Source organism: Protopterus annectens, chromosome 17.part0 (assembly GCF_019279795.1).
Source record: "Protopterus annectens isolate FY-2018-M chromosome 17.part0, PAN1.0, whole genome shotgun sequence".
NCBI lineage: Eukaryota > Metazoa > Chordata > Ceratodontiformes > Protopteridae > Protopterus > Protopterus annectens.
The window spans coordinates 541,670,395-541,685,310 of record NC_056751.1 but is presented as its reverse complement, the minus strand read 5'-3'; the positions used below and the strand labels follow the sequence as shown (position 1 = coordinate 541,685,310).

At 40.5% G+C, this 14,916-nt stretch overlaps 1 protein-coding gene across 1 annotated transcript in view; it reads left to right on the top strand.

The window, feature by feature from the left end:
• LOC122791455 (mucin-6-like) overlaps positions 1–14,916 on the top strand; it is a 1,068,266-nt gene that overhangs the window by 68,169 nt on the left and 985,181 nt on the right. The window contains exon 3 of the mRNA XM_044059200.1: positions 8,179–8,407. Within this exon, the coding sequence (XP_043915135.1) occupies positions 8,179–8,407 (229 nt within the window). The remainder of the gene's footprint in view (positions 1–8,178; positions 8,408–14,916) is intronic.

The following is a 14,916-nucleotide window of genomic DNA, read 5'->3' as shown; positions in this document are numbered from 1 at the left end:
ACATATTGTTATCAAATTCCTTAATTTTTAGTAGATGATGTTTTCTTAATTTGTTTTTTTGTGAACTAATTTAGAGAAAACAAATACTATTGGAACTTAACAGAGGATACTGATATACTGATAATGGACGGACCACTTTGTGCTAAATTTTCTTTTGTAATAAGCTTGAGAGGGAACACAAAGGTATTTATATGTAATGACTCTGTCATTTATTCTAATCAGCATTATACACTATAATCGTATATAGTGTATATAGCTGCCTGTGTAGAATTATTCACAAACACTCTGTATAGTCATGTGTATAGCTGCATAAAGGCAGCGGTACCTACCCAAAACAAGCAAAGGACCAACTGTAAAACAACCACCCTAGTGGAATTTCAGCATGAATAGGTTGTATAACAAATGGAATAAAAACATGGCCAAAAATTGAAAGTGCACTGCCCATCAAGATAGGAGCTCCTTCATCAAACAAAGCAGGGGATTAATTAAGTCTACCAAAGCCAACTTTGAGGTAAAAGTAGCCTCCCAGGCTAAGACAACCACAAAGCAGTCTTCAGCTGTGTCCGAAACCTCAAAGGAAATACACGATAATGTGCCAATCTAATTGTAAATGAAGCTGTCTATACTGAGCCAAAGGATAGAGCAAATCTACTGGCTGATAAATGCAGCTCCAATTTTAGCCCCCCCCCCCCCCAGTCACTTTTCAAGAAATACCCCCAACCATAGCTCCTGCAACTCTCACTAGGGAACAGGTCCTCCATGCTATCTTTAAAGCCAAAGAAAACTGCATCAGTGGAACTTGAATTCCACCTTAACATGTGACATGATCTGTATGGTGCACTAGAAGCACTATTCAATCATTGTCAAGCAAAAGGAGGAATACAACTGTTGTTCTTCTGCAAAAAGGGCAGTCTGTCCATGGACCCGAGTAGTTTTTTATGTAAGGCCATGGAATAATCATGGACATGATAACGTAAGAAACATTTAGATATTGGATCTAAAACCAATTTGGTTTCAAGGGCAGGTCATGCCTATTCAACCTGGTGAATTTCTTCAAGAACGCCGCCAAAGCAATGGACAAGGGCAAAATGGTGCATACAGCCTGCCTCAACCTGGCCAAAGCATTTAACACGGTAACTCACTCGGGCACTGTTTACAAGCTCATGAAACTAGGTGTAAATCAGGCTAGGTGACTCTACAAGTCACTAGCTGAGTTCTCCAGTGCACTGTGTTGGGGCAGCTAGTTTTAGATGAATTCTTCTCTGAAGTCAAAGCCAGTATAAGAGGTCTCTGGCAGACTGAGTTTGCAGAGGATTGCCAGTTAGACTCGGCCATGGAATCCTTCAAATAAACAATCATCTTCCAAGAAGGCCTTTCACAGACTAATAACTGGTACCAGAGTCACAGTTTAAAAATTCAAAGCCAAAAAAAAATCAAAATAGTATCTTTCAGAAAGATGACAACCCATGGAAATTACTGCATTGGTAATACACCCTTAAAAGTTGACCCTATCTATGGTAAGTATTTGGGAATATATGTAGACAGCAACTTGGCCTTTGATTATCATGTGCCTAATGTAGTAAGGAAGTCATTCTATGCTAAGCAACTTTTAAGCAAGGGTATGGCATCAAAGTTCAAAGATGTCATTGTTTTGTTGTACTCTGCTCTTATCAGACCAGCCACTGAGTACAATGCCTCCTTCAGTACGAATTTGACTAGACATAGGCAACAACTACAACATTGTCAGAGGTTCCACACACAAAAAAATAAATTGTGTAACAAAAATGTCCAAAGTAGACCACATGAAAGCCTTATCCTTGTATTCAGTTTCTTACAGACTACTGAGTTGTGATCTATGCCTGGTCTTCAAAGCAGCCCCTGATCCAGCCCTTATGGATATATTATATATCCATAAAACAGATACTACCAGAAACAACCAATCTAGGACATGAACCTCTTCTGCAACATAAATAAGACATGCTTGAACAACATGTATATGTCTCAGAGACTACCACTTATCTGAAATATGCTTCCTGTCCATGTGAGGCAGATCTCCCTGCACTTATTCACCTGCTAAATATGGGGGATCTGATGTTGTCCAATGCATTCCAGTAACCTGAGGGACTTGGTTCCGACACTCGGAACTGACCAGCCACATTCATACAGCTTGAGATTCCAAACTTCAGCTCCTTCTACCTACTCATAATGTTCTGCTCCCCCACGCTACCTCAGATCTCGTTTGCCATGCTTGGTGTTCAGCAGCAAGTTCCCCTTTATCTTCTCCTCACAGCATTTTTGGTAAGTGTTTTTCTCTATATTTACCTGTCTGCTGCCCATTAATCTTCTCTCTTCTGTCTCTAGTTTTTGGGGCTCTGTCCTTTAAAGTCTTTCTTCTTTTTCCTCCTTCTCTTTAATTTTCCCTTTTTTATAGTCCCTATGGCTGAACAAAAGCCTTTAGGTTTCAAAGAATGCACTTCCTGTGGGCAAAAGATCCCTTTGTCTGATGCCCATGGGGAGTGCGTCTACTGTTTGGGTCCTCTTCATTTGGAAACCCCTTGTGACATCTGTAGAGCTTTTCCCTCCTGGGCTTTGGCTGATGAAAGAAGCAAGCTTATTTTAAAGGGCGTGTTTCTTCCTTCGGCTACCTTGAGGGTTCCTTCTTTAGGGGCTCAACACCTGCCTAAGAAGTCCAAGGAGGGTCAGGAGACTGTCACTCTCACAGAAGTCAAAATCTTTGGAACTGACCCGGTTGGCTCCATGTTCTTTTACCTCCTCCTCTGCTTCACTAGGGGGGAATGGTAGATACAATGCATGCATCCGAGGGGTTCTGTAAAGTCAAGGATCATGGGAACCTGCCACAGACAAACCTTTCCAATGCACTTGAAGGGTTGCCCAACTGCTCTCCTCTGGAAGCAATCTGGCGACGTTTCTTCTTGCACCCAGAAGCCTGGGAGGATATCACAAATGACAAATGGGTGCAAAGGACTGTAACCAGAACATACTTCATTTCCTTTTCTGACATCCCCCAAAAAAAATTTGCCTCCCCAATGTTCCACCCAGTCAGAGGGAAGATGCTGCCCAGGAAATAAGAAAGTTACTCAAAAAAGAGTCACGCAAGAGGTACCCCTGATCAGTTTGGATTGGGCATTTACTCCAGATTCTTTTTAGTGTCCAAAAAGACAGGGGACCTGCAGCTGATTTTGGATCACACTTACCTCAACAAGTCAGTGAAACACACCAAGTTCGGGATGGTCACGATTAATCCATCTTATCTCTTCTGAAGATGGGCGATTGGATGTACTCGATAGACCTCAAGGATGCATACTACCATATCAAGATGGACAGATGCTCCCAATCCTTCCTATGTTTCAGGCTGGGATCCAGTCATTACCAGTTTTGGGCGCTTTCATTTGGCCTTGTTCTCTCCTCAGGGACAGTCACCCAGGGGTGCTTCATGCTTGGCCCTCCGATCTCAAATACTCCTTTCCTCCCTCTTCCCTTGATTCCCAAGTTTCTACAGAAAGCTTCCAAGTTGCCAAGCAAAGTGATCTTCATTGCTCTCTTTTGGCCTTGTCAAACCTGATTCTCCTTCCTTTGGTCTCGTCTGATTTGTCCCCCGATGAGTATGTATAAAAAAAGATTCTATAGTTGGTAAAGTGCACTCCCAAGCACAAAAATCAAACCCAGAAAAGGAAAACTGGGTACACACCACGGTAGAAGGAAAAACTTTAATAAAACAAATAATGCTAAAGCAATGGTAAGCAATTTCACTACCACATAGGTAGCTTCATCAGACCTAATTAAAACAACCATTTCTTCACTATTTAAATACAAAGAATCCAATCAGAAACCAAATACATCATTCATTTCTTAAAGTTATAGTCAGTCACCCAAATGCAATACATTGATTCTACAAAAACAAGAACTCATACATATCAAAATATGCAATGCTATAGTCACTGTACATATGCATAAAATATATATATATATATATATATATATATATATATATATATATATATATATAGACACACACACACACACACACACACACATAAAAACTCTATATGTATAAGAAAACAGTCATTCTTAATTTTTCAATGTTTCAATGGGCGGGATTTTAAATGGTGTTTCAGGGATACACATTCATTGATGCCTGGGAACTTTATCTGCATCTAATTGTATAATCCACTGTTTCCCCGATGAGTTAGATCCCAGTCCAGATCTGGTTTCTTCACTTCCAGTGATGGCTAGATCTCCCAGGCTTCTCGAGTTAGAGACATTTTGATTTCATCCCATAGACTTCCACTCCCAAATTTACAGAAGCAAGTGGAAAAGATTCTCTCTGAATGGAGCAGAATCAGATATATCATTTTATTGCTCCAGTTTCAGTTCTAGACTTCCTAGCTTTCCTTTTTAAGGAAGGTGCTAGTCATTCTACAATCAAGGTACACCTTGCTGCTGTTTCTCATTTTCATTTTGGTTCTAGTTCAGCATCCTTGGCCTCTTCTAAGTTATGCAAGGCTTTTCTTAGGGGCACCTTTTTTTCTGCTACCTCCAGTCAAAGATCCTTCGTCCCCTTGGGATCTTACAATGATTTTACAGGCCTTGGGTCATCCTCCCTTTGAACCTTCTGCTACAGTAGATTTAAAATTTATTTTCCGGAAATCCCTTTTTCTAGTGCCTATTACCTAGTCCAGGAGAGTGTCTGAGCTGCAGGCTCTTTCTGCTAAGTTTCCATACTTGACTTTATTCATAAAGACAGAGTCACCCTATGTACAAATCCTTCCTTTTTACCCAAGGTGGCAAAAGAGAGGGAGCATTAATCAGTCAGTTGATCTTCCAGTTTTCTTTCCTCTGTTTCAGAACAAAGGTTAAAGATACCCTAGACATGCTTGATGTACATAGACAGCTTCATTTTTACATCCACAGAACAAACCCTTCAGGAAGAGTGATCAGTTATTTGTTTCTTTTTCTAATGCAAGAAAAAAATCAAGTCAGTGACCAAAGTTTCCTTATCCAGATGATTGAAGAATTGCATTACTTTCATCTAAAGGTTTGTCATTACCAGGTCAGGTAAGGGCGCACTCTACAAAGGTCTATGGCTACCTCCCATTGAAGACATTTGTGCTTCTGCTACTTGGTCAAATCCTCATACCTTCATCAATCATTACAAATTGGACCTGATTTCCAGGAGCAGAAGTTCTTTTGGTTCTGCTGTACTCTGGAATATCCTTCCTTAATGGCCACCCTGGATTATGGTAGCTGGGGACTCTGTTCCTCAGGTTATTGGAATGAGTTGGACACCATCATATAAAGAAGTTATTTTCTTACTATAATGTTCATCTGTGCTGTCCAACTTTGTTCCAGTAACCTTCACGCCCCCTTCCCCAGTCCATGATTTTTTTCAGGAAGCCTAGAAGCATCATAGGAATTTTTTCCTTGGTTGAGTTCCTGATAATTCTGTTATTGGGAGATATGTATACATGTGGATATATTTATATGATAGTTATGTTCTGAACACTATTGTTTTATGGTGCGCAAACACAATCTGAGTAGTGTGGGGGGAGCGGGGCATTGTGGGTAGGTAGGAGCTCAAGTTTGGAATCTAGAGCCGTGTGAAAGTGGCTGGTTGGTTCTGAGCATCTGAACAGAGTCCCTCAGTTTACTGGAATGAAGGTGGACAACACAGATAGATGGAACATTATGGTGAGATCATAACTTTGTATATTCTAAATAAATGACAACTGAATGTTATCTATCTGTTAGCATCAAAAATGATCAATTTGGGCAAATCTTAAAAGTGATTAGGAGTCAAAATTTAATCTAAAAAAATAAAGATGTTTTCTTTTAACACATTTTCTGAAATTCTGTAATCTAGATTTAAAACTGATATAGTGTTCTTGTTAGTTCTATCCTTTGCATCTTCACTGAGCGAAGTTACTTTAGCCGATAATATTGATTCTAGAACTTTTCAATGAGAAATTCCAAATAATGGAATCTTTATAATAAATAAAGGACAATTAAATCAGAATAATGTTATATAAAATCTAGCAACTGCCTGGAATGAGACTTTGGTTTCTTTTTAAATTTAAAGGCACTTCCTTAATATCCTGCAATGTATTAACATTCACTTTGGTTGTCTAACAACCAATCCAGTGTACTTTGCCATTAATACAGCACTCTTTATTATAAAGGTGCATAAAGTATTCTAAAAAAGTTTAGATTTCCCTATTATCTGTTATTATATCATGTTTAATTTATGTAATCTATTTCTTAATATATAATCCATTCATTGTCTTGACAAAACTTTACCTACTTTATCATGCAGAAGGTAGCTCTCCTTAAGAACATTATTTCCTGTTACAAGTGATATATGCTGGTTAAGCACTTTCTTTGCATTATACAGATAAAATGCATAACCTGCCTCTTGAAATAAATAGCAACCACTAGGGAACAATGGTGCATTAATTAATTAAGCAGTATAAAACTGGGCTTTACTGAGCTAGGATGCTAAAGAGATAAGTGTACTGAATTGGGAAATTGCTTTTTGTTTGGTTATCATTTAATCATCTTGACTTTTAGCAACTCAGCTATATACGAATAATGTCATTACACTTTGAGGTAGGATTTAAAAATTAATATTATGACTTTTGTAGTCGCGAAGAGCAGATTGCTAAAGCTGAGATACAAAATTGGTAGGATCAGTAGCATTGAAAGCGGCAGTGGTCCAGCGGTTAGCTTTGCCGCCTCACAGCAAGAAGTTCTCCGGTTTGATCCTCAGCTGGAGTGCCTTCTGTGCGGAGTCTGCATGTCCTCTCTGTGGTTGCATAGGTTTCCTCCGGGTGCTCCGGTTTCCTCCCACATCCCAAAGACATACTGTAGGTAGGTGGACTGGACACTCTAAATTGGCCCTAGGCTTGAGTGCGTGTGTGTGTGTGTGTGTGTGTGTGTGTGTGTATGTGTGTGCCTTCTGTGGAAGGTTGGGCACCAGGCTGGCAACTTGACACTGTAAAACTCCAATGCCACTCATGAGCGGACAGGTGACCCGCTGTGGTGACCCCTAACTGGGAAAAGCCGAAAGTAGTAGTAGCAGTGAAAGAAATTTTGTTTTGTCTTTCGGCTTTTTCCTGGTAAGGGGTAGCCACAGCGGAACTCCAGTCCACTAATGATTGGCAGTAGATTTTTATGAAACGCCGAGGTGCCAGCTTGACGCCCAACCTTCAACGAAGGCACGCCCATTTACGCACGCATGTCTTTCGAATGCTACCCAACCGTGGGGAGGACATGCAGACTCCACACAGAAGGCACTCCCAAACCGAGAATCGAACGGGAGAACCTCTTGCTGTGAGGTAACAACGCTACCGCCGTACCACCACGGCATAAATAGTGAAAGAAATAATTGTTTCAAATGTTGCCCTCTTGTGGTTGTCTAACAGAAAACAGTTTTCACAGACCGGTGCCATTGACACAAGTACAGTCTGCAGCGTTAATGCATAATTAGTTAATATCTTAAATATTTGTTACCCCAAACAAAAATAAGCACATCTAAAGTGAATTATGCAGAAACACATTATGTGTGAATCAGACTGATTAATGTATATTATTGCACCAATGAAGACTGGAATTATTCCTTCAGTCTTCATGTTCAGAAGACAGTTATTTTAAATTAAACTGCACTGTGCTGTATTTTAACTTATTAATGTAAATATGAGCTGCTTATATCATTAATGAACTTATATAAACTATGATGAAAATTATGCCTGACTTGGAAGAATATCCCATGCAAATGTTTTCATTTAATCCATCGCAGTTCTCCTCTCAGTCTCTCTGTCTCTAGATTTCACTTATTAGACCAAAATAAAATAAAGTTTTAAAAAGAAATTTGTAATAAAGTACTTTCAAATGCCATACGACTGAAGAGTGCTTGGGTGCATGTTTGAGTGTATATACATAAATGTGTGCAGCATTAGTGAATATGTTTGCCTGTTTAAATGAGTACAAAAATATAAATAATTTCTTTAATCCTTAGTATTTCAGCAAAGATTGTGTCATGATAATTGCTGGTTAGGATTATTACTATCTTTATTATTACTAATGCTATTACTGCAGATGTGGTTATGTTGTTTTTCTACACAACAATCTGTATTAAACTTGTTTCCATTCCTCCAATAACAGGAATATGCAGCATGTTTAGCAGTGGACATATTATGCCATTTAGCATGAAGACATTTAACTTCATTGGAAATTGCAACTACCTTTTTACTGAAGACTGCTCTAGTAGACAGCCCCAGTTTTCCATCTGGGTGAGAACTACAAAAACGGGACTTATTGAATACAGCTCAATTTTGCTACGAGGGGGTGAAATTATCAATAACAATGGTACTGTCAGTATCAGCATCACTCAGTAAGTTGAATTCCACAAGTATAACTTAACAGTTTCATTTTAACACCCTGTATTTAATATAAAATGCTAATATAATGTGTACTATGAGATAGTGTATGAATATCTTCTAAATTATTTATTTATTGATTGATTGCATCTGTGGCTGTTAGAAATATTTAGTCTATGAAATGTTTTAAACTAGAAGATACAGGCAGTGCAGTTTTTCAAGTACCCAGATGAAAAACACAAGCTGTAATATAGTAGAATAATCCATTTCCACGACCAAATCCAATTCTGTGACACTTCATTTAAGCGTTTCATTCACAGAACATAAACATCAAGTGAGATTTTTTTCCTGTATGCTTAAATATGGTTTGCCTACAAGCCATCTGATTCTCAAGACATAATTCACTATACATAAGGTAAAATGTTTACATCTGTTAGTCACAGATATGATGTTTGGTTTCATATGGCTTTGGTTATCCTACTGTAGTCATTATGGGTGTGTCAGGATGATCTTAGCTTCATGTATAGACTTGTTACTCAGACCTCACTAAATTCCCAATTGGATTATTCCATTTCACAGACATAGTGAATAAATACAAATAATAATTTGCAAAAATTGAAAAGGTATGTTTATAAAGAAATGCGCCCTTCATTCTGCTATACTAAGATACATTTGAAATGGATTATGTGGAGAAAACCAGCAAGGCAGCTTCACCAGTTCTAGTCAGAAGAATGAAAAAACCTTGGCTAGGGTAACTGCAGTTCAGTCAGGAATGAAGGGCTCACACAAGGAGATGAACTTAGTCTTTCTAATGCCAATGGCTAACCTGTATATTACTGTAATCAGTACAGAAACTTGGCAGAAACAATTGTTCCCTGTAGGCAACATTTCTTAATGATGACGAGCATCGTATGATGTATTTTACATTTTAAAGTATTTATTTTCCATTAAGTAGATTTTGTTTAGTGTAATTCAGTCAACAGTGAATAGATCATGAATGCCCTCATATGAAATGCTATCTTGCAAACAATGATAGTGTAGATTGTGAACAACATTATAAACATACATCAAACACAACTAAACAACAAACCCTAAAATAGATGCAAAACTGTAGTAAGAAAGGAGCTTGACCAATTGAAAAGGCAGATTTTTTTAGGAATTATCTTAAAAATAAGAACATATATCTACAAATGTCGGTCATACTAGTCTCTGAACTTTTTTTTGTAGGTGCCTCTCCATCGTTCTTATGTCACTACTATCCAGTGATCCATGTCCACTCTGAATGTACCAGCTACTCTATTCCCTGGACTTACTCAATAATCTTCTGGGGGGTTCCGGCGTGTAGTTCGCAAGACATTTCCCTGCGAGCTACATTGCCAAAACCAAATGGCTGCAGCAGCACTTTGCCGTAGAGCAATATGGCTGAAAAGCATTGCCACTGCAGCTGTAAACTATGAACGGAAATATTCTACCTGGTGGTGATCCTTACAGACAGCTGCCCGTCTGTATTCCAGCAGAGACAGCTGTACCCAATGTGCAACACATTGCTTATTCTCATTCAAGGAATGCTTTTATGTCATTATTTATTTATTTTATTGTCAGACATCTGACAATAAAATAAATAAATAATGAAATAAATGCATTCCTTGAAAGAATAAGGATTGTGTTACACATCGGGTACGGCTGTCTCTGCTTGAATACAGCCGGGCAGCTGTCTGTAAGGATCACCACCAGGTAAAATATTTCCATTCCTAGTTTACAGCTGCAGTGGCAATGCTTTTCAGCCGTATTGCTCTACGGCAAAGTGCTGCTGCAGCCATTTGGTTTCGGCGATGTAGCTCGCAGGGAAATGTCTTGCGAGCTACACGCCAGAACCCTCTGCTGGGGCTGGTTGTGGAACCTAAGAAAGTCTTGAGGGACTTGGCCATCCACATTCCACTGGGGGAATCTTTGGTCATACCCTACCCATTCCCCCTCCCGTACATTGCCCATGGTGGCTTATGTGAAGCGGGTGAGCAAAGAGTACATCCCTGTGTAAAGTCCCGCCTGTGCAGCAGCTCACTCCAGTCCACCACCCTGCCTCCTCTTGGAATATGCCTCTTGTCATGTGACATCCCCAGCCTCCACCAAGAATTGACACAGGAGACATCCATAACACATCCAGGATGATAACTTCCAACCCTCCCTGCTGCTCTGTCAGTCACTCAAGCTGCTAATCAAACCCAGGTCACCTGGACCATAGTCAGGGCATTATCCCTCTGTACCACCAGAGCAACTGCTATTCTCCAAATTCTAAATATCTTTTTGAACTTGCTGCCTAGTTTGAAGGAATTCAAAAATGTCTTGATAAAATTTAAAATAAACATTGATGCTGTGAAATATTTTTTGAAGGCTATTCACATTGTTAATAATATATTTTCTCAATGTTAAAAAAAAATCCTTGTAATAATACAGACTTCTGGGACACCCACCACATCCAGACTACCAAACAGTAATTGCAGCCAGCCTAGTATATGTGCTATATTAGCTTTATTAAAGAGGTTTGCGTATTATATGCATCTAGAATTGGGATACTGTCTTCTGAAATATATCCACTTTATCAGATTAAAAAAATTTAAATCCATTTAATTTGGAAGAACAAAAGAGGACAAGTCTGAATGGCCTAAATATACTCTATGAAAAAAAATCATAAAATAGGTAAGAAAAAAATGTAGATGATGTGATAATGCTACAAAATGTTTTCCTTAATAATTCAGAGTCAAACTGAAGGCGAAGTTTCTCTTTCTCTCTCTCTCTCTCTCATATACATACACATAGATAGAGATGTATACACACACACTCACACACACTCATACACACACACGCACATAGTCTGTACATATCCGAAACTGAAAAAAGAAGACATTTCACCCTATTCTTAGATTTGCTATAAACTGTACATATGTGACACAATGAGGTTTATCAAAAGGCTCCAGAGTGAAAAGAAAACATGGCCTTATTTAATGGTTACAGTCTAACAGTTTGAGAAAACTGCATGAATTATATCATCATTAATCACGTACCTTGAAGTAAGACCTCATTTCTTACAGAAAAAGATATTCGCAAAGTTAAAAAAATTGTCATTCATTTCTAATGAAGGTAAAAGAAGAAAGTAGATGTAGATTGTGCTAGGCTAAACACATCTAATTTTAAAAACCTAAGAAGACCATAGAATGCTAAATATCAGTCTTGTAATGATTTTAGGGTATTCTAATTTTAACCATTTTGTTTTTAGAACTGAACAATGAAAGGTAGGGAAAATTCTCATATTTAAAATAATTGGATACTCTCTCTCTCTCTCTATATATATATATATATATGTGTGTGTGTGTGTGTGTGTATATATATATATATATATATATATATATATATATATATATATATATATATATTTATGGAGAGAGAAGAGAGAGAGAGAGAGTTATGGTTATTCTGCAGAGCTTTGATTTTTCATCAGAAGCAGGGTTCATTGATTGACTGTACAGTGAACGTGGGTTTTGTGGACTATAGTATCATAGTGGAGGGTTCACTTTCACTGAGGCTATGTGACCAATAAGTTGGTATATATAAATTGAGAAATGTGAGCACAAAGCCCTTTGACGGTGTGGCAAGCACCTTTTGTTTGGGCTTTGTTTGTTTGGTGTATTGTGGTTAAGCTTTAAGCACTTTTTGTTTGGGCTTTGTGTGGTGTATTCTGGTTATGTGTGTTTAAGCTTTAAGCAACTTTTGTTTGAGCTTTGTTTGTTTGGTGTATTGTGGTTGTGTGCGTTTAAGCTTATAGTTTAAGGAATCTGATTGCATGGTTTAACTGAAAAAGGCAGTATCTATGTGAGGTATAGTGGAGGTATACATTTTGAGAGATTATCATAGTTTTATGTAGGAGTTAGGTGTATTGTACATTGTATGTGGCTGATAGACTGTAATTTGTTAGCTTGTGGTTATAAACTGTAAGTGTATTTGTTGTTTTCATGTATGTGTATGTATATTTCATTTCATTCTTGCTGGATGGGTTCGGAGCCGAACCTCTGCTCCGACTCAGCCTATTACTAAAGCTCGAGAGCTATTTTTACCTGCTCGTGGCTATCCTATGTCCCATAATGCTAGGCGTGATATACCCAGATCTCGTTTGCCACTTCAGCTACGAGGTTGCGTCTTTTTGCCGGCTCCAGGTTGTATTAATATTTTTTGTGTATTTAGTCAGCTTTTTGGGTTATAATCTTAGTGATCGTTTTTTATAATTACTACCCTATAGATCCCTGTTTAGAATTCCTTCTTAGGTAGTTTTTTTATACAGTTTTCCCCTCACTGAATAGTTAGGCCTTTGGCCAAACTTCTTCCATACATTTCTGTAGTAGTAAATCCCTTTGTTTTTTTTCTGTAGATATGTGTGTGTGCCTAGTTAAATTGTGTTAAAAATTGTGGGGTTTTTTGTTTATTTCTTGGTCTGTTACAACTTGTTTGTGTTGTGTGTGTTGGCTGATTGTGACTAGACCTCCCAGAGTTGTCTTTTTCTGCCCATCATCCTTGTTTCAGGATGTCGAAAGACACCAAGGTCTCGGACTTCAAGAAGTGTGACTCGTGCTGTCAGAAGATGTCTCTGACAGACGGTCACACTTCTTGTGTATATTGTTTGGACCCTCTGCACCTGCAGGACTCTTGTTCTGTCTGCCATGCGTTCAGTCCAAGAGTCCTGCAGGAATGCAGAAACAAACTTATTTTGAGAGGCTTGTTAAAGCCTGAAGGTTCCCCGGCTAAGCCATCGTCGGGTAAACCTTCCAAGCCCGCCAAACCGTCGGCTCCATGTTCGGAGCCTTCGCCAAGTGGTGCTACTACTACTACCACTGCATTGGTTCCGGCTGGAACCGATGATTCGAGGCCTCAGTTGGCTCCGACTCTGCTGTCAGAGCCGTCTTCGAGCAGAAAGCATTCCAGGTCTCCTTCCCTGGAATCTGTCCATTCGGCTCCAAAGTCTCCCTTCTTTTCGGAGCAGAGTCACAGGTCCCATTCCTCTCGGTCTTCCAGGCTGTCGGACCATGGCCTCGAGAGGGTGGTTAGCAGACTACTTAAGTCACAGGCACTGACCCAAATGTTGTATAGCCCTCCTCATCAGGCAGTGGATATAACTACTCCCTCTTTGATTCCTCCTCTGACTCTTCCTTTGAGTTCGGAGCCGGAGATCGTAGGGGTCGGGACAGTCAGAACGTTGGAGCCGATACCACTCCTTTTGGCTCCCTTGTCGGCTCCGATCTCTTCCTTGGTTCCATTTTTGGAGGGATCCGGGCCCCGGGACTCCCTCGTCGGTTCCGAGGGGGCGAGTGGCATCAGACCCTTGTCCAACCCCGTTCTCCCTCTCAGAGCCTCGGCGCAGATGAGTTCGGCCCTGACATCGGCCTCGGAGCCATCCCTCTCAGTGCCGGGAGGAGTCCTTGTCTCTTTGGAGGGGGGACCCCCTTCCCTGCCTGATAGGGGTGCCTTTGAGGTCATGAGGAGTGTGCTGGTCCCTGTGCCTGCTCTACGGTCGGCTCCTTTGGCTCCTCCCTCTATGGTGCCTGCTTCAGTCTCTATCCGCCCTTCCGATCCCGAGCGTGGAGAACCGACGCTACAGGTAGCCCCATTGGGTGTATCCTCCTCTTCCGAGGCCTCCCCTGATCCTTCAGGGGAGCCCTCTCGAAAGAGAAAATGCAAGAGGAAGCATGTAGACTCCCCTGAGTCAGTCATGTCGGACAGTGACTTGGATGACTCAGAAGGGTCCCCAAGGTCCCCCTCTGAGGATGTCTCATTTTCTGACATCCTGGAGATTCTTAAGCAGTGGGGAAATTGGTCTGCCCTTAACCCTTCTGAGGACGAGTCGGTGTACCTTAATGCATTTGGGTCTCGCCCTTCCACCTCCTGGGTGTCTCCGCCTTTCGACCCACTCATGGATGTGGTGGCTCGAAAGGCGTAGACAGCTCCGGATACTATGGAACCAACTCCCCGGAGGCCTACAAAGTTTATTACAGCCCCTTCTGACCAGCAGTTTCTAACTAAGGGCGTCCCTGTTGATGCCATGGTGGTGGCGGCGGCCACTAAAAAGGAGTTGGCTGATCCTTCAGTACCTGTCCATCCTCCTAATAAGGAATCTAAGACTATGGACAGGTATGGTAAGCGGATATTTTCCACAGCGACCTTTGCTATGCGGTTGCTGAATTATTTCTGCCATTTCACCCATCTCCAGAGAAACCTTCTCAAGGAACTGGGTGATGTCTTACAGGACCCATCAGCTGCGGGGTCTCAGGAAAAGATCAACTCCCAGCTGGGGACCCTAAACTCTATTGTCAACTCCTCCATGCGGCTCATTTCCTATGCAGCCGATGGAGCGAGTAGGGCTGCAGGCACGGGCATTGCTCTAAGGAGACACGCCTGGATGCGGCTTTGCAATTTTGCTGACCCCTTCAAGGCGTCCTTCACTAACAACCCCTTTGACGGTTCTGCCTTCTTTGGACCT